Source organism: Rhipicephalus sanguineus, chromosome 2 (genome assembly GCF_013339695.2).
Source record: "Rhipicephalus sanguineus isolate Rsan-2018 chromosome 2, BIME_Rsan_1.4, whole genome shotgun sequence".
Taxonomy (NCBI): Eukaryota; Metazoa; Arthropoda; class Arachnida; order Ixodida; family Ixodidae; genus Rhipicephalus; species Rhipicephalus sanguineus.
The window spans coordinates 95936416-95962506 of record NC_051177.1 but is presented as its reverse complement, the minus strand read 5'-3'; the positions used below and the strand labels follow the sequence as shown (position 1 = coordinate 95962506).

Genomic DNA, 26091 nt, shown 5'->3' with positions numbered 1-26091 from the left:
CGGGAGCGCGCCGCGATCGTGGTTTCGGTTTCGTACTCGATTGTAATGCACAGACCATTTTTGTTCCTGTTGTTGCTTTTTTTCCCCCACTCCCCTTGCGTTTGCCCACGGCGGAGGGGCTCCAAGCTCTTGTGTTCTTCTGTTCTCCTTTGTACTCCAGCTGCGAAACCGAAGAACGGGGGGGAAATACAAAAGGACGCAATGGCTTGGGGGTCCAAGTTGTAAATCCCCCTACTCTTTTTGTTGCTTTCTTTGCTGATAAAGCCCACACCTGCCCCACGCACAGGCTGGGGGTGAGAGGGTATACTGGCTTTATCCGCTGACCGGTCTTCTTCGTTTATCTTGCGCCCTCCGCGTCGCGACTTGCTTGAGTCTGCGCTTTTTTTTTGCATCTTTTTTGCTTTTTCACGGTCGCCTGAATGCCCCACCAAGACTGCAGTGTTCGTTTTTCAGAATCGCTAGCGTTGTCGATCACCGCGAAAGTTCGTCTTAACAGAAGAGTACAGTTGGGCGGTTCGTCTTAAGCGATTTTTTTTTGCATAGGGTCTATGGGAAACCAAACAAATGGCCCCGTGTTGTTCGGTATAAGCGAGAATTCGTCTTAACCGAGTTCGTCTTAACGGGAGTTCACTGTAATTGAGGAATAGTCTTGTCAGATACAGTGTTACAAATAAACATTTATAACGAATTTTCGGATATAACGGAGTTAATTTCGTGGCATATGTGACTGTTATAATGAGGTTTGAGTGTAGTACATTTGCCATAAGTTGTGCACGCGCACATTCCTGTTCTTCATCACTGCCATACCTGCAAATTCAGAATTTCCAGGAACTCTTCAGAGCATTTGCACATCTGTTACACCTTTAGGGTGAACTCTGACAGCTTGGACATGTTGCTTCAGTGCGTTCTGACGAAGACAATTTGAGTCCTGGAACTGTGTTTTACAACGAGCATGCCTAAATGCGCCCTTATGGCTGTAAAGAAGCAATATTAGCGAGTTTCAGTACTGCGTATGCAATGCAATTACAAACGCCACATACACCGTACCATTAGAGTTGGTTTGTCATCCCAATGCACCTTGAATGTTGTGTTACATTCGTATGAGAAGCCAGAACATCCTGAAACGTTAGTTTGCAAGTACATGGCCATACAGTTTTTAAGACTGATGTGCTTACGGCAAGTTTAATTGCTGCATCAGCTCTTTCATGTAAAGGTCACTGTTGTCAATGCATTTGCAGTGTGTTAGGAGATGTGTCCTGAATTTTTCATGAATAATGACAGAAATGCTTAGTAATGTTCATAGTGGGCTTCTGAAAACCTCACCACTACAATTCTGTATTGAGAACAGCACAAGCCTTGTAATTTATGAAATGTCGGGCCATGAGGATGGATCCTTGACGCACCCTGGAAAACCTTAAAAAAGAAAGAGTGCAGAGCAGTTTTCAGAAAACTGCTCTGCATTCTTTTTTTTTCTCTTGAAACTGGAACGAATTCTTAGATAGGGAGGAAAATACCTCAAAGAACTTATGAGAATGCGTTTTCAGGAGAATACAGGAAGTGAAGTCACACGCAAATGCTATTTAAATTCTTTAGTCGCAGTCTGCTTAAAGCTAAACAAACATGTCTCACTATTCATTTTAGTCGTTTTACGTAATAAGTAGGTTTCACTATTCTACTAGACGCACGAATGAATACTACATCTACTTACAGTTCCAACAACGATGAGCACGAAATAGATGACATAAGGTCGCCCGTCAAACTGGTGACTAAGTCAAGTTTGGTACGCTGTTCTTCTCTCGCCTCGGTGCACTGCTTACACAGCAAAATGGTAATATTACGTGAACGCAAAGAAACATATGTTTGGCGCCTACGATTGTGTCTGGAAATCACATAGGCACATTTACGGCTATTTGCAAGTCCGCATCGCTCACGAGTTTCTTCAGCTTCTCGCGATACGGGCTGACGTAAGTAGAGAGCCACTCTTCAACCGTGCTTTGGTAGTAGATGTCAGACAGTTCCTTTGTAATGTCTCGATATAGCGACTCGATGTTGACCAGAAGCCTGCGAATGTACACATGAGAGGAGGCACTGGAAGCATTGGAAACTGCTCAACAGTATAATGATACATTGCACTCTGCGGAAGTTACCTTAAAGGGGCCCTGCTACACTTTTCCAAGTAACCATCGAATGGCTTCATTAAAGGAGTTTATTGCCTCACCAATCGACTGCCGCAAAAATTTTTAGAATTTGTCAAGTACGAGCGGAGTTAGATATTTGTCGCATGCTGTAACTGCTTTCTCTCTTCTCTCATCCCAACGAGCACGCTAGAAGTTAAGCAAGGAGGGATGTCACAAGGGAAAGAAGTTGCGTCACGTGCACGTCATGACTTGGAGTACTTTTTCTGTTTTTCTTTGAACGCATGGCTTGCTATCAGTGTGAATGCACACATGTGCGCGGGCATGAGGCGACCACTTGCGGCAGCCACGGTAACTATGCAGCTCATGATGCTGAAATCAGCTAATGGCCGTGAATCTGGGTATAAGGCGTGGTCATGTGGGAATATGGCATCATTTGTAGAAAGAAGAGGGAACGATTTCTAGCTGACTTCGAGAATTGTAAATTCCAGGCCGCGTGCTGTGCCATAATGATTGGTGCGCATGTACTCAGGAGCCTCGACTACTGAGTGGCAGCGTTTTCTGATCATGCTGAAAAAGTGCCGCAGGGCCCCTTTAAAGGGACATTAAAGTGAAACGATAAATAGGTTTAGGCATAAATTATACTCTTGAGAACTCTATCATCGTTTTTCACTATCAGAGGTTAATTAGCAGAAGAGAAAATGTACATCTAAGTTTCGTTTTCGAATTCCTTGCGGACACTCCAGAACCTCAAAGTGAAAGTCATGTCACAAATTTCTGCGTTTTCCCACTTTTGTCGCGCCAGATCAAGAAAGTTTCCTAAAACTTGCACACATGCCACGCTCAGTCTCTGGAACTTTTGGGACACAACGTCACTCATTTTTACCGATAAATAATTATGTAGGCCCTAGCAGACTCCATCAAAAGATATGATGTGGCAAGTAGGTGCGAAAACTTCAACACTGCATCGCCACTTGTATTTTCTTTTTGAGCGTTGTCTGGCTCACCAAGCGTCTTCCCACAGAAAGAGCGGTGCTACATGTAATGGTACTGTGGAAGGGTAATTTATTAATACGAGCGAGACACGCACTCTCCATGGTGTACCTTTAAGCGTGGCTGACAACATGAAGTGCAACTCTCGTAATGGACAATTTTACTATAGAAATTTTTATAGCTAAGAATCATGCTTTTAAACCTGACAGTAGAAATATGTTGAGCGACATGGTGTAGTACTTTTATTTTGGCCCGTTTTTCCTCAATGGTTTCTGCTTACTGGTTAATTATCTTTTAGCAGTGAAGCTCCTTATTATTCGGCAAAATGTGGCAAGCCCGTCCAGTTTGTTCATGTTAGCTGCCGTGACCACAACAGTTCAAAAGAAATCTCATTAAATAAAGCTTGTTGCACAGACGGCGTGTAGCAGGATACTACACAGCAGCAGTACAGATTTACCAGCAAAGTTCTAGTACTAAGATTATGTACAAAAAAAGAAAGCGATCAATACATTTCACAATGGGGCCATACATACTTTCGAGCTGTGTTGACAAACTGGTCGACATGAAGTGGATTCGTCCTGTTGTGAGCCACTAGAAACTCGTGGAATCCGCCCTGCACGCTAGACGTAGAAGAACAAGAAATAAATTAGCAAAGAAGAAACACAAGCCACACTTGAGATTCGTATTACTATTTTGACACGATGTCATGAGCAACCCAATATCATAAGAAGTAACGTTCCAGCGCTTCGTGCTGCAGTGAGTGTAAAGAGATGACCCTGTGACAAAGTTGGATGTCTGAACTCGTCACTGGGGCGTAAGTGCAGACAACTTGCTATGATAATGATAAGGTGACATAAAGAAAAACATATACTACAGGGCTGTTCAAACTGAATATTAGTGTTTTAACAGTAGGTGCTGTATCCCGTGTGGCTTTTGTAATGCCTTGCTTTTATTACGTCTTATAGCTATAATCGCTACATTGTCGTGGTGAGCTCAAGCATGCTTGAGGCAGGAGGGCAGTGCAACAGCTCTTGTTGTTAATAGTGGCAATGAAACTCTACTCTGGTGGCCAAAGGCAACATTTTATGCACACTAATATATAGAGATGTATATACATATGAGTGTACCTAGTACACTTAGAAGGCCTTTTAGATCCCCTTTAGTGGACACATGTTCATTGCTTTTTTAACAGCGAAGCTGTTTAAGCTGGCCATTATTTGTGCAGCCTATTAGAAAACTCTCATCATCAACAGGTTTGCACCACAGAAATTGGGCAAATCCCACTACTCGCCACTGGTTCACTAAGAAAGAGAGAGAGGAAGCTATCGAAAGAAAGAGAGAGAGAGAGAGAAAACTAACAGAGAGAAGGAAAGAAAGGTATAAAGAAAGAGAAAGTGAAGAATTCTTGCCGAAAAAGAATTCTTCACGAGGCCGGATTCGAACCCGCGTACCCTCAATTCGAAGGCGAGTGTCCTAACCACTCGGCTATCCAGGCACGCTAACAGAGCATAGCATACCCTTGTATAGTATAGTGTAGCAAGGGGGTGGAAAAGTGAGGTAGGCGCGAGGAGAGAGATGTGATGGTGAGGAGGAGGCAATCCCACTACTCACCACTGGTTCCCTGAGAGAGAAACTATAGAAAGAAAGAGAAAAATAGAGAGAAATAATGGCAATAAAGACATAAATAGATAGAAAGGCTTGGCACAACCAGTGCAAAGCTGCCATACTAGGGAACAGGAAAGGAAACGGTGAGTATGAGAAGAGCCCGAAATGATGGAAGCCCTACGCCAACGACAACGTGCCCGTAAATCTATGAGAGGTGCGAACGCTCAGCTCTGGAGTTTGGACACCCGTGTCGTGACTAACCTACCTAAAGCCTAGCAACAACCTAGAAGGAACCAGATGAGACTTCAGAAGGATTGAAAGCGAGTCAGTGCTGTGGTCTGTGCTTCTATTCTCTTTGTCCACGTCGTCATTGCGCTGTTTCAAAAATGTTCAAGTGCTAGACTTCAGAATCGTCCACTTTTGCTATTTCAAGCCTTGCGTGACTTAGTGCAAGTTTTGCCAAAATATTTTTGGCCTCTTTAAAGGGAAACAGCACTAAAGAGAAACAATGAATTGGTTTAGATTGATAAAGTGTGCTCGGAGAACTCTTGTGTAGTTTATTTCACCACCATAGGTTTATTATATTAGAGAAGAAAACCAAGTTCAAAGTTTCATTCTTAAATTTCGCACCGAACTTTGTAATTCGTGACGTAAAAGATTTAAAAGAGCATTTAACGTATTTTGGCGCCACTGGCTCGACGAAATTTCCACAAACTCGTTATGTCAAGTCTCTGGCCCCCTCAGAGGACTATGTACTTCGATTTAACTGATTAGGAACTACAAAGGCCCAAGCAGGCGCCGTCAAAAATACCATATTTACTCGAATCTAGGCCGGCTGCGATTCTAAGCCGACCCCCGAAATTCGCAAGGCCAGAAAAAAAAAAAAACCTATTCATTGTACACGAATCTTAGCCGACCCCCCCCCCCCCACTTTCGCACATCGTTTTTTCTAAAAAAACATCGGCTTAGATTCGAGTAAATACGGTATGTGACATCGCGGCAAATGGTGCGAGAATTCAAAGGTGGTGTCGTCATCTGTATTTTCTTTTTGCGCGTTTTCTCGCTTATTAAGCGTCTTCTCGCAGCAAGTGTGGTGTTTTTGGTATCGTGGAAGACTACTTTACTAATGTGAGAAAAATCGTTTTGCTCTTTAGTGTCCGTTTAACTTAATGGGACTTCTGGGACCACATTTACTATGTTTGAATGACACTGTTTTCAGTGTTGCACAGAGAAGGCAGCTTTGCAGTAACAGCACTGTTTTAAAAGAAACACTCTTGCACAGAATTTACATCTCTCTACAGTTAACCTTCTACACCTACTATCACAAATGTCATAGAAAATAAATGTTCGTGCAGACGCTTGAAGCAAATTGGGAGGTTAGTTTGGCAGTGAAGGTTACAGATGGGCATATGGATGCATTGAGAGCCGATAGCGTGCACTGCACTCACTAATGAAAAGGTGCCATTAATGGCAAGGTGACGAGTGCAGCACGGTTCACCTCGGGTTCAGGAGCACTTGCTCCAGTTCCGCAATCACATTGGTTAAGTGCAACACGGACACGTGCAACTTTCCCCCGGGGAAGTTTGGCACAGGCGGCACTGTCTGTGGTCTGAAAATGAAACACAGCACGTTTCAGCACAATGTCAGTTTACAGACTATAAAAATAATGGCCATTGTGTATTCAACCTAGAGCTTAGCTATTAATGTTGTCATAAAAAGATGCCACAAAATGTCCAGTTTCAGAAAAAGCGCATTGTAAAGGCATGCGAACCAAACCGTTAGCCTTCTGACTTTGTCTGTCATGTTGAAATGTGCATTGCAGCAAAATTGGCAGTACGCTGAAACTTTGATATAACGAACATGGATATAACGAAATATCGGTTATAACAAAGTAAATGAAGAATAGTCTTGCAATACATAGTGTTAGGACTATACATTTATAACGAATTTTTGGATATAGCGAAGTTATTTTCGTGTAAGATGTAACTTTGTTATAATGAGATCTTAGTTAAATACATAATGCACAATAAAAGGCAAGAGATAAGATAGCCAACCAACAACAGTGCAGGTTGACAAGTTACGTCGACATACTATCTGTTAACTGACTTTCCAGTGCAGCTCTAGCCTCTTAAAATACGGGCAGAATGTTTACAGCAGCATTTTCAGTAACGCTTGTAGCTGTGACATTTCGCGCACAAATCCAGATGTAGAACATGGAGAATGTAAGGTATAAAAATATTATTTGCAAGATACAGATACTGTCGAACCTCGATATAACACGCCTCATTTTAACAAAGTTCGCGATGTAGCGGGCCAATTTCATTTCCCAGTTTTAGCTCCACTGAAATCATTTTTTAAAAATTTACCAAAGTAACATAGTGCTGCTGCTTCAATTGAACGAAATTGTCACACATACCCACACTTGGTCCTTTTATGACAAAAAAAGAGTAAACATTGGCAGAGAGAGAATCATCTTTTGCTGGCAACATTTTGAAAGGAGATATTGCTGGTGGGTGGGAAAAACACCATGAGTGAACGCAAAGGAACATACCGCTACAATATCAAATCTTGCTGTATGAAAGCTAATGGTGCCCCTAGACTCGTGCTGTGCACGACATAGCTGCGGTGCCTTTTGGTTGCATGAGCGACCGACCAATTATGACTTCTGCGCAATGCCTATACAGATATGCATCATAAATGTACCAAGATGTAATGGCAGCAACAATAAATGCACCAGTAATAGTGCACCCACACAACAGATGGTACACAGTACATGTACCATAATCGCATGATTCTAACGCTCCCCTTTTTTCACCGAATCGAACCCTCAAACTTTTGTGCACGTTACAATTGGGCTCAAAAGCAAAATTGGCATTAAGTTATTTTATACAATTTTCCTAATGTGAAACATAGTCTACAATGCTTTTCATACAGTATTAATACTTTACTCTGACAATGATCACTAGAAATGTGAAAGGTGGAACCTTGGAAAGACCTCCATCTCAATGTTGCCAAAATAGCCTATGGATTGTGACACCTCAGTATGAGCTTCGGTGGTCAGGCCTGGAACAAAAGGAAAAATTGAGAGCTTAGAGGCTGGTACAGCATGTATATGAACCTTTAGAATGACACAAACACAAACCCTAGTGCTGCGTAAAAAATAAAAACACATACACACAACATAAAAGCCTCAAAACAAAGGCACTGGCTTTAATATTAAAATTTAAGACATATATTGAAAACAGGAATCAAGAATGCAATGAGCATCTAAAAATAGAATATTGTAAGAAATCTTTGGAACAGAGAGAACTGCAACATGGATGCACATTCTATAATAATAATAATAATTGTTGGGGTCTAACGTCCCAAACCAGGATATGAATATGAGAGAGGCTCCGGGAATTTTGACCACCTAGGGTTCTTTAACGTGCACCTAAATCAAGCACACAGGTCTCAAGTATCTTCATCTCCATCAAAAATGCAGCCGCGACGAGCGGGATTTGATCCTGCGACCTGCGGGTCAGCAGTCGAGCACCATGACCACTAGACCACCGTGGCAGGTGGATGCACATTACCGGCAGAAATACACAATGTTTTAATTATGATGCTCAAATATTTTGTATGGTTCAGTGCTATCCCACTTGTAATGGTAAGGAAAGCTATGGTTTCTTAAAGGGTCCCTGCAATGTTTTTTCGACTGCCTTGTGTAGCACTGGAGTGTGTGTAGTATTGAATACCCGGACGAGCGCAAAAAGAATGATTAATATTGGTGCATGAAAAATGAAGTTATTCGTTTTCAAAGTTCAGGATCCGAGCAGATGATGAGGAAAGACATTTCCTTTTGCGTTCGACTCAGCCAATGACGTCACTAGTTGCTTCCAATCACTGTGTGCCTCTTTTATAGATATACCGGAAGCATTGTCTCATGGTTTGAATTGTACAGTGTGCCCAGTATGGTGTTGAAACTCTTTTAAAGATACGTTATCTAAGAACAGAAATCGTTTTGCGCCTGACGTAATATAAAAAGTGTTACGACATTTTTTTTTAGTGCACAACAGTGTGGTCTAGCTGGGACCATACGAATATCACACACATATTGGTGTGTCCAGACAATGAAAATGTACAGCCACTGACAACACTACCACATGATCAAACGTCACTTCCAATCACAAAAATCGCCATAGTGTATCACTGTAGTCCAAGGATAAGGTAGATTCTCTGTTGAAATAAAATTAGCAAAACTCTGTTTTCGGTGTTCCTACTTGCACTACAGTATCACTGCATTCCACAGTGCCAGAAGAAGCGATAAAGATGACATGCTTGATTTACGTTACAGAACCCCTTTAAGCTTAGTTTTTAGCAAATCACTTTTGTTTCTTTCTCAGATTTCTTTCTCGCACCTGGAGGACTGCAAGACACTATGCCTAATTAATAGAACAGAATTCCCTTGGAGCTGTTCACCAAATGGCTACTGACTTGCTGCCACAATAGGTGATAAGTAGTGGACCTTATGTCACGAGGAATACAGTGTTAATTGAACTGCACTGCAACACGATAGCATGGTCATCTCTGCATACCCCTGCCTTATCTATACTTATCATGTTATGTTGCCTGCAAGCACTGCCACATTAATAAAACTGTTAACCACATTGTATACATCTGTTCAGCATAAAGTTGCAGATAACAACGGGTACCCCTAAAACCACTCTGAGAATACAGGCAAGAAAATGGTTTTTTGTTTGCCTTCATTAGTACTTTGTCCATAAATGCTCTTTCCTGCTTGCCACATGCTTTTTTAGGGGGCATGTGCATACTACAACATATGTCATGTCAGCACTCTTACATGAAAACTGTATGCATTGAACTAATTATCAGGACATCACACTTTTTTTCTTTTTTTTGGCTGTACACAAGTGCCATCGCATGCGCAATGCAAGACCTACTATTTGAGGTGAAATCAGCCAATCGTGCGCGACAGGCAAGCGAGACTATGAGAGAGAGTGCATGGGTGAACGCATTGCAAAAGCGACACTTAGCTGATGAATTAGAAGTGACTACTCTCGTAGATAGGAAAATTTTATGCACACAACCCTGTCAAAGTCACGAAAACTGAAGGTACAGGAAAAAGCCACGCCAGCAATTCCAGCAAATGGACATGCGTACGTTTGCAGCTGCAGCTTAACATACCTGAGCAGAATTTCTGGCTTTCAGGTATGTAGAGCTCTTATGGTGTGCTCAGATATAAAAATAAAACTTTTCACGAAAATTTTCCCTCGTAGGGAGAGGGTTCAAAGATGGTACGGAAGTAAAGCTATAGAAAAATTTCAGTTTCTCGGACTTCTTTGCAATGCTAAACACACATTCACTCACCTGTTTTTGCCATGATTGTCTTTAGGCATAACGCCAAGCAAGGAATGGCCACAGGCAATAGCTCGCAGAGGACAGTAAAATGATCAAACCTGAAAACGGAGAAGAGAAAGAATGTAATGGTGAATATTAACAGAACATGCTTGCACAGGCATAAGATGACCTCAATTTCCCATAACGGGGGAGAATGTTTCGTTAGTACACTCAAACCTCGTTATAACGAACACGGATATAACAAATTATCGGTTATAACGAAGTAAATGAGGAAATAGTCTTGTCATAGCTACAGTGTTACAAATAAATGCTTATAACGAATTTTCGGATATAACGAAGTTATTTTCGTGGCAGATGTGACTTTGTTATAATGAGGTTTGAGTGTACAGCTAAGTTTTAAGTTGCTCGGTAATTGAGTATTTGAGGTAATATACAAGGCACAAAAATGTTCCCTCGAAGTTAGACATCTTTTAAAAGGAGCCCTGCAACACTTTCACAAGTATAATGTGAAACGATCTCACTATCAGAGTTTATCGACTCACGAATCGATTTCTGCGAGAATCCTCCGAATTCATAAAGTGCGAATAGAATTACAGGGATATGTCCCATGCTTTAAGCACTTTCTCTTCGCCGCAACAAGCTTGCTGACACAGGGGGGACGACAAAGGGTCAAGAAGCTATGTCAGCACATCCCTTGACCTTGAGCATTTAGTCTTGTTTTATCTTTGAATGTGTTGGCTCACTTTCGGCACGATCACGAGTGCACTAGTGTAATTCTTAGTGTGTAATCCTAGCGCTATAGAGCACGGCATGGGTACGTGGTGGCACCCTGCAGTCACCGCGGCAATTAGTATACAGCACACAAATGCTCAAATCAGCCAATGGCCATATCCTTCTGCCTGTGATGTAGTCTGGCCAGTCTATCACAGAATTTGCCGAGAGAAGAGTGAGCAATTTCTAGCTGTCTCTGTAACGTAACTGTAAATTCCTTGTCACATGCAGTGCCATAATATTTGGCTCACATGTTCAAAGGGGCCTCGACTACCGTTTGACAGCGTTTTTCTCACCATGTTCGTAAAGTGTTGCACGGTACCATTAAGGCGTACTCGCATTTTTCTTATGGGGGAAAAATGTGGCGTTTTTTTTTTTCTAAAAGAGCCAAATCGAAAAGACCGAAACTGGGCTAAATTTCACGGGGTAATAAAGTGAGCCAAAGTATCTTTCATTTTTAAAACAGTGGTAATTAAAAAGGGGGATATTCCTCATACTAACGTGGACTCCAAAAGGCAGTTTCAGATAAAAAAAATGAGCCAAATCCTGCATCTGTTTGAATTAAACAGAGCCCGATCCATTACACAAGTGCTGCATCAACAATTGTGACCGAAACAACCAACGTGGCCACATCTGTTTCATTTGTGTCCTAGTTGCTTTCCTATTGTGCTTTCGTTCCCCAATTAGTTTTTCCTGAGCGAGTTGGTACATACTGAAGGACATGATGTTGTAGAGCAAGAGTAGAATATAAAGAGCAAGAGGCCAACTTTCCCGATTCTTTCTGCCTTTCCGCTACAGTATGATGTCCTTCTTTCGCTCCAAGATGGTATATTTGACATAAAGACAAATGAAATGAAGATATTGGGCACCGATCTATTCTTTGAAGAAGAAGAAATCATCTGAAACGGCGCAGCATAAAACGAGCTAAGAAGAAGAAGAGCTGAAGCATTTTTTGAAGGCCTTCAATGGATGCCAACGCTGCCGAGAGTCCAGAATGGTGCGCCTTTTGCCCCGAAGGACCACTCGCTCTACAAGTCTTGTCATAGCCATTTCGCCCATGCAATAAAGGACGGCACTGACGGAAACACAGGGATGGTGCTAATTTTGTCGCAATATATGGCTATATCGTTCATTCGCTGCGATTTAGACTTCTTTAACGAGCTAATTCAAGCCCTAAATGAAATACTCCAATCTATAAGAGCCACATTCAAATTTTACTCCTGAATATCGAGGATAGTGGCCTATTGTATATAGATTTTAGCCGAAATATAGATTTCTGGTATTTTGGTGGCATGAGCACACTGGCAAAACATTGTTGGAGCAGGCCCGACCATACTGTCAGTATCAAAAAACCGCATTTTTCTCAGTTTCATTTAGTGGACTTGGCTCTTTTAGAAAAGAAAAAAATTCACAGCATATCCACGGGTGAATGATGAAGAGCTTGGGCGAAGCTCCTGAAGCAATCATGGTGACACCGTGAAATCTTCAGTGGTTTCGCCCAGCAGTAATCAAAGCGATAGCCCAGTACATCATCAAAAATGTGACAAACACTGTATATATTTATACAAGAAATTTTATTAATCGTAAGTGGTAGCTAGACGTGGCTTCCGTTCCCCCTTCATTATAACGGCTTTATGGTCGGTGAAGTGATGAATCGGTGATGGGTCGTAGTGGGATGTTTGCAAAGACGAAGTAGTGGGCAGTTTGCAAAGGTGGCTTCCGTTCCCCCTTCATTATAACGGCTTTATGGTCGGTGAAGTAATGGATCGGTGATGGATCATAGTGGGATGTTTGCAAAGGATCAGTGATGGGAGATACTGTTTGGGAGATACTGCCGGTTATGCCTTACGCCGGACGCGTGACAAGGTTAGACTAAGAGGAGCTTCGCCCCTGAAAACACCACAAACGATTTCACACAAACTGCCCCTGGCAGATAGCACAATTTGACTGATTAATGTGGCCTGGTTGAGGCAGATGTTCATCGCACGACGGAAGCTGAAAAAAGCAACATTAAATGCAAACAATGTGGCAGAAGCCTCTTACCTCTGCCAGCCAGTGAGTGCTATGCCCCTGAAGGATCCCGCATGCTGTATGTTATCCATGAGGACCTTATTCCAGGCCTCGTGGTTGCTGATATGGAAGGACGTAGGCGTCAGCATCTGATTGATCTTTGTGGCCCCCTTGAAGGCACTGGCTATCCACACATTTGGGAAAATGGAAAGGTACTTGTCCCACATACCTGCATGGTGCAAACGACAGTATAGTGCCACTTAAGTTTGACACCCGCATAAGCAATGGGCAAAATTTAGACCACGACAGAGAAGAGATGTGCATGCAGAAATATGTTATATGACTCACTGATTAGGCCTTCACGAATACTCTGCTAGCCTGAACTTATGCTCTAGCAGCATAGAGGAGTGGGCAAAACAACATAGAGTAAAAGCTCGTTGATTAGACTCTCGTTAATTCAGAAAATCGGTTAATTCGGACACGTCATCTGGTCCCAGTAAATATATGCATCACTCTATGAGACTGGGCGCTCGTTATTTCGGACAGATTTGACTGCAAATCGGATAATTCGGCGACTTTCGGGTGGGCCGCTGGCGAGGCTCAAAAACGAAAAAAGCATTTGGAACAAAAGTGAAGCTCAAACACAGCATTGCCATGGACATCAATTATTGGCTTGGCTTGACTTGAGACTGGTTGAACGCCTTTTCTTCGCGCGTGATAGCGTGTGGGCAGTGCTGGGCAGTATCAAAGATACATGTATCTTAGATACTACCTTAGATACTATTTGGGTATCTTGTATCTGTATCGCGATATGTCTAGAAAAACGAGTATCTGTATCTGTATTTCCAATACATTCAATAATGTATCGTGTATCTTAAGATACAAGATACTGCTATCGCAACACCACCGTGCGAAACAATTATCGCTGGCTGAACTCCGCTTCTGAAGCTGGTACTGGCGCCACTAAGCCCCCTGAATAAAACTAAGGGCAGCGACATAAAATATTTCCGCCAGAGTCCTCCAGTGAGGGCAGGTGATGAGGCCTGTGCGTCCCTATTGGTGGAACAGAGTCAAGTGGCAGCGCTGGCGCAGTCTCGACACAAACCCGCGCGCGAACGTCTACACTCAGCCCGCGTTTTTTTTTGTTTTCTCAATTTTTTTTTCGTTTTATTGTGTCAGTTCCATGACACTTGCTCTTAGCCACGGTCCTGCGCCGCGTACTCTATTGAGCGCAGCATCTGTCACGGAAATTCTTATGCCGCTTTCGTGTCGTTATTGAAGATTCTCTTGCGTGGTGCTTCGTTAAGAATCTGCTGAAGCATGCAAGAACGGATTTGCTTCGAGTCTCGTGGCTTTCACACACCAGCGATTTGAAGGACTTCGTGGATGAAAGTTTGCCTTACATGCGATGGCATGGCTTATATGCAAATAAGGTTCTAAGAACTATAGCTCCACCGATACAGATGCTCGATCTATTAGAACAAGCCTTTACCTAACAAAAGATAACTCGGTGTACCGTATCTCTTTCTTCCTGCTATTTTTATTCAAAGAGTTTTTGAAATCATAATTTCATTGTTAGCACAAACGCTTTCTTAGCTGCCCTTCTTTTGGATACCATACATTACCTCGGTCTCTTTATTGTTTTTCCGGTGTTGTCGCTGCAATATCTCTTTTGTAAAGGGCTGCCAAAAGAAGCTGTCTGCCTTGCTGCTACTTTTAAATGTCTGCGTTATATTTGCTACTGTTTACACATTTATACTTCACTTGAATTTACTGTTCCGCCAACGAGATTTCGAAAACATAGTTATGTGGGCGTGCCTTGACTATACAGTAATAATAACGTTTGAGGTTTAACGTCCCCAAATCACGTTATGATTATGAGAGACGCCGTGGTGGAGGGCGTCCGAAATTTCGACCACCTGGGTTTTTTCAACGTGCACCTAAACCTAAATACACTGGCCTCAAGGATTTTTGCCTCCATCGAAAATGTGTCCGCCGCAGCCAGGAATCGATGCTGTGACCTTGGGGTCAGAGCATCGATTCCTGGCCGAACACCATAACCATACGTTAGACCACCGCGGTGGGTTCTGTGTGTATAGTGTACCAACCATTCTGCTTACCGCTTAATAAAATAGTGAAATTAATTTTGCATTATACTACTAATGGAAATTAGTAGAAGCCATGTTAAAGATGTTAGATGGGGGATTCCAGAAACATTTATACCAAATGCATGGTTTTTCTCATGAGCGTCCCAGCGTGTATCTTGAGGCAATTTTCCATAGGCAATTAATTTTCTATTGTGTTACCTAACAGGTAAGTTGAAGATCCTTCATCCTTAACTGGCATGGCTAATAGGGGCCCCGCCTACATCGGGTTTCTATACTTATTCACTGTGAATGTTTGATACAGGGCCCCCTTTCTATTTTACTTATAATTTCTTTTTTTTTCCTTTTTAAGCCTCCCAGTTTTTTTTTCCTATTACTAGCCGCCAAATAATCGGAGCTGCAAGTGGCAATAGCGCGAATAGCGGAGGTGTCCTGCGACGCTTTGTGCAACTATACTGCCATGCCGTCTTATTTATTTATTTTGGTCTGATTTAGTTTATTCCGCAAGAAAACTGCTAGCACCACTCGGCGCAAGCCGCGCCCGCAATGTTTCGGAAGCTTCGCAAATTTTTCCAATTGTTCTGTTAAAATTACGCGCAGGACGCAAGTAGTCTAGTTTAATCGGGAGCTTGCGCGAGCTCCAGTGATAACGCTGGAAGGATTGATCCCTGATGTATGAAAGACGACACGGTCCGCCGATGACCGGATTACCGACGACTGTGATTGCCGCTTTACCGTTCGGTGTACTTTGCTTGTACTTTCAGTTACCTAGTTTTCTTGGCACAAGTTAGCTCAGTAGAGAGTTTCGTTTCTACAGTTCGACCGCCGCCTTCTTATTCGTCACTATACCGCATGACAATACAATAAATCTGACACGTTTCCTCGTTGCACATGTTCTTTCGTTGAAGAAAAATTGTTCAAAAATTGAACGTTAGTGAGTATATCGATAACGAACGATTTACACTAGAAGAGGCATAGAATATGAACAGCGATCTCTGTTTTATGTCCTCTACGTATACACTATGCGTCACAAAAAAATGTCGCTACCAGCTTTGTTGCTGCTGTGCACTTGCCCGGTGATGCAGTATTGCGTAGCGGTGGTTTACGGACAAGGAAAAAGTCTAAGCCGACATTTGCACCATCGTGACAAGGCTTCTTATTGAAGTTCTTGTGATTAGATGGCAACCGGCTAGCTGGTCGGCAAGCAAAGCAGCGACACGCATCAATTACAAAAGGACAAGCAGGAACAGCTCAGCGAAGTTTATAAAGAGATGTCCAACTTATTTCGTAATTGAACTAATGTGCTTTGAGCAAGAAGGAAAATACTTTTAAGATGCTAACAGAGATGCCCTGTTAAGCAGCTTAAACAAACCTCGGTAAGTTTCGGGATTGAAGTAATGTACTTTGAGCAAGAAGGACAAAGCTTTTAAGATGCTAACAGACATTTCATTCAAATGAAACAAAGTTGGTCACAGTTGAGAAATTTCAAGCAGATATTTTCGTACATTGGCGTTTGCTGCTACATTATATAGATCTATAATAACAAATTTGCTAATGTATCGAAGTATCTTAAGATACAATTGGAAAGTATCGTATTGGATACAATTAGTACGGTAGTATCTTGTATCGTATCGCGATACAATTTCAAGGTATCTTTGCCCAGCCCTGCATGTGGGTTTGGCACTGTGTTATTTTTGTAGCTTTGTTCCCGTTGGTGTGCTGCATCGTTGAACGCCGTTTTATCGAGGAACAATTCAGTACGGCTCCTTTAGCTTGATCGTTGCTGGTGCTTTTGTGCTGACTTCTCGTGTGAACGCACTCTCCGCCGATGGCAACGCCGGCGAAGCGGCCCAAGTACGAGGCCAAGGACTTCACCACCAAAGTAGAAATTTTGCATGCCCTGAAAAATGGGCTCTCCCGGCAAGAAGTAGCTCCTGTGCCATGACGTCGGCAAACAACACGACGCGAGTCTTCTGAGCGCAGTTAGCATTCTTCGCATATGTGTGGCAGAGCACGCCTGCGCACGCCATTGCCAACTGTTTCAGGCACAGTGGCCGAAGTGTCGCCGAACGACGGTGCCGATGACGGGCAGGATTTTGGAAGTGTTATGCCTGATGCAGTGACACTCGACGATTATATCGGCATTGATGGCGTTGCCACTGCCGGCTCTCTGACTGATGAGCAAATCGCCAAGGAAGTGATGCATGGCGACGAATCCGAGAACGAAGAGCCTGCAGAGGAGCAGCCACACTATGAGCTACACAGGCCCCCTCATACTGTGAAGGAAGCCGCGGAGGCCCTCGTCGTCCTTAAAGAATTTTGTTTTGGCACTGCAGACAGCATGCGAGCTGCTGAGCACCTTGAAGGGCTCAGAAAAGTTGTGTCCGCGCGAATTTCTGCTCGAAAAACGCCAGGCCTGCGCTGAAATCGCAGCACAGTGACAGCGAAAGCCGGAAGAGCGGCGTTTCTAGAGCCCGTTGCAAGCTCTCTTGGGGCTACAATATACAGTAGACTCCTGTTAAACGAAAGCTGAAGGGACCAGGAAAATATGTTTCATTTAACAGGAGTTTCGTTTACTGAGAGATGAAAAGGGGTGCATAATTCAAGCACAAAACCAATCATGTTAGAGGCAGTTGTTCCATTTAAGCAGCAATTTCATTTAAGAGATTTTCGTTTATTGAGAGTCTACTGTAAGTACACTAGAAAGGTACCCACTACGCCATAAATCACAATTTTTGTGAAATTGGGAAGCACCTACTAAGCCATTATTTGTCATTCTGCGGAGAAGCGAGGCAACAGCTACACGTCTGTAAGGCATTATGTGCACTTTGTTGACGCGACGACTGATGTCGATGAAGAATTATGGCTCAGCCCTTTGTAATGGTTTTGAAGCTTTAAACGGCCTACCAGTTATGTAATTTGCATTCGGTGACGCCCGGTCACTATTTCCCTCTCCCGTCATGCTGTATAACATACGTTGAAGTGGGAGAGAGATGGGGGAGGGGCGAAGAACTTTACTGAGACCCCGAGGAAATGGATCATGCGCTAATGGGCTTCCTTGGCAAGCAATACAAGTGCACTTGCGAGGAACCCACTGCGCTCTAATCATTGTAATTTTACTGAGACCCCGAGGAAATGGATCATGCGCTTATGGGCTTCCTTGGTAACCAATACAAGTGCACTTGCGAGGAACCCACTATGCTCTAAATCATTGTAATTTTACTGAGACCCCGAGGAAATGGATTATGCGCTTATGGGCTTCCTTGGCAACCAATACAAGTGCACTTGCGAGGAACCCACTACGCTATAAATCATTGCAATTTATGAGAAGTAGGGCAGCAGGCACTGTGCCATTTGTCGTCATTCTACGGAGAGCCGTGATACCTGCTCAACGCATGTAAGGCATTATGCGCACTTTATTGATGCTGTGCCTGATGACGACGAAGAATTATGGCAGAGCCCTTTGTAATGGGTTGGAAGCGTTCAACAACCTAATCGTTGCGCAATTCGCATTGTGTGACGCCTGGTTACAGAATTCGTGCTGTGCGACGCTTGGTGCTTATTTTACTCTTCTACCACGCTATATTGCATATGCATATGTGGTTCCTTCCCGACATGAAGCCTGTATAGGACCTTTTTGCAAAGCAGTTTCAAGCACCGGCATAGCTCAGAGGTTGAATACTGGGCTCCCACGCAGAGGGCCCAGGTTCGAACTTCGTTCCATCCTGGAATTTTTTTCTTATTTTGCTTTTTTTTTTCCTTATTTCGAGTGATACTGGTTACAGACACCGGCAGCGGCGGCGGCGGACAACTACGGCGCCAAAAACGGCCGGTGAAATGATCTCATAACAGCTTTCGCTGTAAAACAGAGACGCATCCGCGATTACCTTGTAAAGTAAAGGTATGTTGAAAAAACTCTTGCATTTATTGTGTTTATTTCGACCATTCGATAATTCGGACATTCGGTTATTCGGACATTTTTTCCGGTCCCTAGAAATCCGAATTAACGAGCTTTTACTGTATCGTGGATCGTTTTTGTTGAGTGATAGGAAGCTGGTGGCCCGGTAATAATAGACTGAAACCTGAAGTGCTCCAGTGTAATAAGACATCATGATGTAAACTTTTACTACGAGCAGACTTGGATGTGAGTAAAAAATTAGCATATAGTTCACTTTGGCATCGGGGGTTCACTTGACATAGTCATTGCAGCTCCTAATCCCTAATAATCAAAGCACCGATGAAAAGGGAAGCGCAAATCGTCATGCGAAAATACTTGGACAGTGGCCTCTGGTGACACGGAGCTGCCAAATCCTCTTTAAGCCCTTTAAACCAACATAACGATGACGTGACATAATTTTTTTAATTATGAGGTGCAAGCCAAGTACATGTTATTATCAAATTACAAGACAAGCATAGCTTATGTAAAATGCAATTAACCTGAATTTGGCAGTATTCATTTCATCAATGACTTTAAGAGTAGCCAAACAGCACAAGAGTAATATGGAAAGTGTAAAAAGTAGCTTGATCCCAAAGGAAAGCAGTGTTGAATAGATCTCAGTCAGACCTTGTGATTACACGAGGCATACATTTAGAAAGCGCAAAGACAACATTGCAAAGTGAGAGGACAGCAATGACAACACAACAAGTACAACATCAGTACACCTTCTCAGACTGTGAAGATTCATCACCAAAATCCAATGTGAATGTGAGGCTAAAGTCATGCTTAGATGGTTTCATCAAGAAGTGGTCGCTACATAAGTCAGGACCATTAACAGGATCGCATTTTCGACTTACATTGCTTGAGCCGGAATTCCGATTGAGGGAAGTAATGCCAAACCATGGGCTCCACAAGATGATGCAGTCCTGCACCTAAGAGAGGAAGAACAAAAGTAAGAAATGCTTCCTCCACGAATCTTTCAGTCCTTCAATTCAGTTGTGACAAATATGCCACAACTGCACCACACTGCATGAATAACTGCTCGTTCACCATCAAGAAAGCTTTACCCGATAGAATAACAAACTATGAGTTGCGAGTGAACCACTTTTCCAGTCTTTTTGTATCCAGCACTCTCGTATATGTCACTGAAGTTCGAACAGATCTCCAACACCAAAAGAGACACTGCTGTGTGAGTTAGATGCTCGATTTGACAGCTTGATTAATCAGCAGCATTACACTGAGCATAGGAAAAGCAAGCAGACAAGGCACAATAACAATACAAGTTTTACAAATCACTCACTGCACTTTAATGAACCAAAGCAACTCTTGACTCGGTGATAATGAGTGCGGGATAGCATCATATCGTAATTTATCCTAGCATGAACAGACGTTCTAAGAGCAGCAGCTCCCAAACGTTCTTCCTGCCTTTTTTTATACTGCAACAAAAAATACCTCTTTCCTTGCTCTTCAAATAAGCAAGCCATAAATGCTGCAAATACACAGTTCTTAATCAAACTGCATAGGCAACTCGGTGGGGCCTGAAGACACATAAACAAAGGGAGGATGCAAACACAAAAAAGTAATACGGCAACTACAAACTTATTAATGTGATAGCGTTAAAGAGCTTGCTTCGCATAAATTCAGGTGTCAGCGAAAAATCAATGTTGTCTGTTGGCGAAAATTTGAGACAGATGCAAATAAAAAATTCACAGCATATCCACGGATGAATGATGAAGAGCTTGGGCGAAGCTCCTGAAGCAATCATGGTTACACCGTAAAATCTTCAGTGGTTTCGCCCAGCAGTAATCAAAGCGATAGCCCAGTACATCATCAAAGACGTGACAAACACTGTATATATTTATACAAGAAATTTTATTAATTGTAAGTGGTAGCTAGACGTGGCTTCCGTTCCCCCTTCATTATAACGGCTTTATGGTCGGTGAAGTGATGGATCGGTGATGGGTCGTAGTGGGATGTTTGCAAAGACGAAGTAGTGGGCAGTTTGCAAAGGTGGCTTTCGTTCCCTCTTCATTATAACGGCTTTATGGTCGCTGAAGTAATGGATCGGTGATGGATCATAGTGGGATATTTGCAAAGACGAAGTAGTGGGCAGTTTGCAAAGAATCGGTGATGGGAGATACTGTTCGGGAGATACTGGCGGTTACGCCTTACGCCGGACGCGTGACAAGGTTAGACTAAGAGGAGCTTCGCCCCTAATAATAAAAAACTTCGGTTTGAGCAAGAATCAGACCCAGGCCTTCAGTGGCAAGTAGGTGTTCTACCACGGAGCCATGCCATTGCTTGGAGCTGCTTCGGACAAAAACCTTCTGCTAATGTCATGTAATGCAAGGTATCCCCTTAACGCATGCAATGTTGCGTGGCAGAAGCGTAGAATCGCGCCATGCATCAAGACTTGTGAATTGCACAATGAGTAAGGGGCTTAAAGGCCCACCCATTACAAAGCACTCAGACATATTTAATCACCAGCAGCAGCAAAAGCATCAACAGGGTGAGCAGCTGCATAGGTTTGCATGTTGCCTTACCGATGCATAGTGGGAACTTCACTGATTCACAAAAGGAAGAATTATGGCTTAGTGGGCACTTTGCAGCTACGCTTGCAGTAGGCATTAGAGGATACTTTTAAACGGTCAATGTTACTCGCACAGACGTTCGTTTCTTGCAACACGGTTGAGGTGTACCCCAAGAAGCAAGGCTACTGATTGAGAACGCGATGTAAACGGGGCCGGATTGCACTACTGCGTTCTACTCTTGAGGCGAAGCTCAAGCATCCTCAAACTTTTGACCTGATGGACAGAATGTAAAACGAGAGGTACAGGGATTGATACCCAGCACCTCCACCACTTGTGACGTATCAGTTGATACGCCTTTAATACGGCCTGGAGACGTGGTGAACCGATCACATTCAAGGCACAGAACAAGATGAGTCCCTACAAGTGATGATGACAAAGAACCCCATGTGATGATGATCATGTACAAATGATGATGATGAAGTGCCTGATAAACGCCCACAGTATGTTTTTATCTTTTTAGTTTTCACACTATGTACCTTGACATACATGCATACATGACACGTGCAAAAAGATATAGATATATCGGGTGTTTCAGCAAACACTTTCAAAAAGTCTGCTGGGCCTCACATCAAGGCACTATCAGGGCTGCATCAGCTCTGATGTGAGCCTGGCAGACTTTTTCCTGTTCCAAAAGATCAAGAAAAGCTGGAAAGGTCACCGCTTCGACGGTGTTCCCGCTATCCAACGGGCTGTCACAGTCTCTGAAAGAGGTCATGGCAGCCAACTTTCAGGAAGCCATCACGGAGCCACCACATCACAGTTCCAAATGCTGCTAATTATTACTGCTAGACAATTATGTTCAATTATGTTGATGAAAACATGCACGAACCAGTGATTATTTGTGGGTCCATGTCACGCATCATGTCATCCCAAACAATGAACTTCAGCATGGGGTACTTCTTGTGCAGTGTGCCCACAATTCGTGACAAGTAGTCCACGTACAGGTGGTCTTTGCCCCACTGCTTGTCCACCATGACTGTGCGACACCTCTCACATTGGCCAAGGTGCCAGACCTGGAAGCAAAGAAGCCATGCAATGTATGACAAGAAGGTGAACAATGTTCCTCTAGTGCCCAAATGTTTAGTACCAACCTACAATATTGATGGCTTTGTCAGTAATAAGGGGCGATGCAGCTTAGTGCTATGACATCATGCATATAGGCTCCAAGTATAAAAACACAAAGTATGGCATGTAGGGTGCCACGTTAAAGGAGCAAGGCTTCGTGGGTTCATGTTTTCTTTATCAAGCTGTCATGTGCAATGGAGCATTTCAACATCATCACTGCTCTAAGTAGCTGCACATTTTGTCATCCGGAAAAATGTAATCTGGGAGAGTTCGATGAGCAGGTTTTGGAGGTTATCTTGAACATGCCCTTGTCAGATCAATTATGAGAGTAGCTGTGGTGACTTAGTTATAGTTAACCAGTGACAACAAGGCAGTTACATACCTCATCAGCGCCTAGATGAAACCACTGCGCATCTGTGTGAAGCTGCATTACTTGCGTCACCATTTCCTCGATTAAGGAAGACGACTCTGGAATGGCAAAAGAAGGAATGCATGACATCATAGGCGTGCGCAGGGTTCCCCATCAGGGGGGGGGGCGAAGGTTCATCGCAGCGCCCCCCCACCCTACTAAGTCAATGTATGGGGCAGATTTTGCGCCCCCCCCCCCTCTTAGGTGACTAGAAGGGTCAATGTACGAGGCAGATTTTGCGCCCCCCCCCCCTCTTAGGTGATTAGGGGTGGGCGGCCGCCCCCCCTGTGCGCACGCCTATGCATGATATACGAGCGCACACAGATCAGGTTGATGTGGCACAAAGCACGATATTTGCATGTTTTCATTACTTACTTGGGTGAGACGGGCAGAGAACGTTCGGGTACCGAGCAACTTCTCTGAACTCGAAGAACTTTGATCGCTTCAGGACGAACTGAAAGACAATCGCGAGCGGCGCATCAATATGAGAAAATCAGTGCTATGCTCTTTTAGAGGAGCAACGATGCTACTAAGGTTCACAGTCCCATCGTGGCTACATTCGAAAGTAAGCAGAAATGGAAAGCGGACGGCACGAATTTAGAAGAAGTCGATTCTAAAATGCACGAGAATGCATACCTCCAAATGACCGAACGTCTGGACCAGAGGTACGACTAGGAGGTTCGAAAGCTTGGCCATCTGTATAATCTGCATAACGCATTCTTGGGAATATGCCTCCGGATGCCTGAGGTCTGCGAGGTCACCGTTGTAGGGAAAAGTGTCCTCATATTCGATCAGAACACCAGTCGCCCCGATTCTTGCTATGAGCGGCAGCAGCTGTGAAGCGAGAATACGTAAACAATGCAGTGAATTGGAAAGGCGATAGACTTGCAAAAGTAGGGCTTACCTGCTCGTAATAGGAAACTTTGAAAGCGGCTCCCTTAAGATCGAGGTGAACGAACCTGCAACAGATTGTCAACAATGACGCTCGAGCGGAGATAACAAGTGCGAGCCCGATTACTGAAGAAAAATGCGGGCGAACGTTTGTAGGCGGAAAGGCGTTATCCCGTACCGATGGAAAAATGCTTTACGTTCGTCCATTTTGGTTATTACCAGTACACATCGAAGCGCAGGACATAAGCGCCTTAATTGAAGAAGCGAAACAACGTAGCCCGCTGTTTGTAAACAGCAGCAGGCACGAAGACAGACAGGCTTGGCTGATCTTGACTCTGCCTTGACAGCAAATGGCTCGCGCAACAACAACAAGAACCAAAAGAAACTAAGCAACAAAACAAACTCAAACCGCAATTTTATTGAAACAATTTGATAAAAATAATAAAATTAGAAAACTCAGTAACCAGTTTGGTTGTAAAAAAAAAAAAAACGTTCGCACTAGCACTTGCTCAGCGCGCGAAATTCAAGTTGCGCTATCGCCATCGGAGGAAATGGACATGTTTGTCACGGTTTTTCACCGACTGATTTTGCTAACGGACAAAGGTTTACGAATAAGGCAGCGTACCACAAAGGCGTGCAGTCTGATACAGCCAAATGGCATGTTCGTGAACAAGAATGACGAGCTAGGATTTACAGTGTGCACATACATCGATATTACAACGGAAACCGTTATGTCACATGGGCTAGAAAAGGAAAATTGGATAAATAACTTTGAAACTTATTTCAAGGTGTTATTGTCTTGTTCCCAGGTAAATGCCACGCTCCCCATTGTTTTCGATAATAACGTTTCCAAATTAACGCGCGCGATATGTTCATTTATTTTGATCCAAATATTTACGAAGCAAACAAGCTAGCGAAAAAAAAAACACGGTTGATCCCTCCGTCATAGGAATCGGAATAACACGAAAGTAAAACGTGCCCTTATAGAAGTAACTGAATATTTACTGTGCATTGATGTAAGAGAGTTCGCACACAATGTATATTGATGTCTGGCAGCTATAGCACCGTTTAACGTGGATACACCCACAAGGGCGTCCGCAGAACTTTTTCCAGGGTGGTGCATCAGCAGAGGGTGGGGGAGGGGGGCATACAGCATAGGTAGCTTTTGTTTCATTGTCGTGACAGTATGTAACGTGCAAAGTTGGCTGGTAATCCTGAATGATGTTTCACGCGGATATGCGGGACTGGAGTGTGCTAATCAAGCTGTGTAGCTTACTGCTACTGCATAGAAAATTATTATCCAAAATTCCAAGGGGGGGCACCTGCCCCCCCTTGCACCCCCCTCCGGACGCCCATGTACACCCACTTGATGCTTGGTGGTACACCTCCATGCCGACGACTAACGTCCATGTTCAACGATTAAACAAACCCTTGTGGGAGCTGTAGTAGTTAACGGTGAAAGCGTAATCAGAGAACGAGTTGTGATAGCCAGAAGAGCGTCGCATATTGGACGCAGAACTTGGTCGCCATCCTGCGGCATGTTAAAATATGATTGAACACCACGGCCGCACTAGAGGGAAACACAAAGCGCGTCGTGCTGCCCCGGTAGCATGGCCGTAATTTTTCTCGAGGCGAGCGCGTAGGGGGGAACGCGCTGTTACAGCCAGGTGAGGCAGGCGCGCGTCGCAGAGCTATTTTTGGTTTGATTAGCGTGATGCTATGAGCGAGGCCGACGCTTTTACGACGCTTGCATTAAGCTCGCCGCCTCGCGGTGTGTTAAGGCATTGGTAAAATTGCACTTCTATTGAAAACGTGCCGAATGGGACGAACGTGTAACGCGTTGCAGGTATACCAATCGCGGAGGCTACAGTATCGATGAATTACATTACGTTGCCGCTCCCAGAGGGCAACACCACCCCGCCGACCGGTAGAGTGGTAGTCTGGTAGATATAAAAGGCGCGTTTGTAAAACCTCTAGAGTCTGTGACGGTGGCGAAGTGGACAGCGCGCCCGGCATCTGTTGCTGCGGACCAAGCTGTCGTGGGTTCGATCCCCGTTGACGGAACTTTTTGCTATCTGATCGTGTACATTTTTTCGACGTCATTTCCGTGACGGAAATACGTCACTGAAGTCTTGGTGGACCCCGGCATAAAACACTTTCGTGTTAAAAAGTATAAATACAGAGAAGAAGACATCTAAAGAAGGAGGTCTCAAAGACT

General features: G+C 43.7%; 1 protein-coding gene across 1 annotated transcript; it reads right to left on the bottom strand.

Moving 5' to 3' along the window:
- Positions 1-1290: 1290 nt before the first annotated feature.
- Positions 1291-24203, bottom strand: LOC119383433 (hexosaminidase D). The gene is made up of 13 exons (XM_037651562.2): positions 24052-24203; positions 23887-23941; positions 23619-23816; positions 23358-23436; positions 22956-23041; positions 22338-22521; positions 19775-19849; positions 12909-13104; positions 10104-10192; positions 7718-7796; positions 6232-6342; positions 3662-3748; positions 1291-2061 (listed from the first exon to the last, which is right to left on the bottom strand). The coding sequence occupies exons 1-13, from the start codon at positions 24078-24080 to the stop codon at positions 1887-1889; spliced, it is 1443 nt and encodes a 480-aa protein (XP_037507490.1). The 5' UTR covers positions 24081-24203; the 3' UTR covers positions 1291-1886.
- Positions 24204-26091: the final 1888 nt, after the last annotated feature.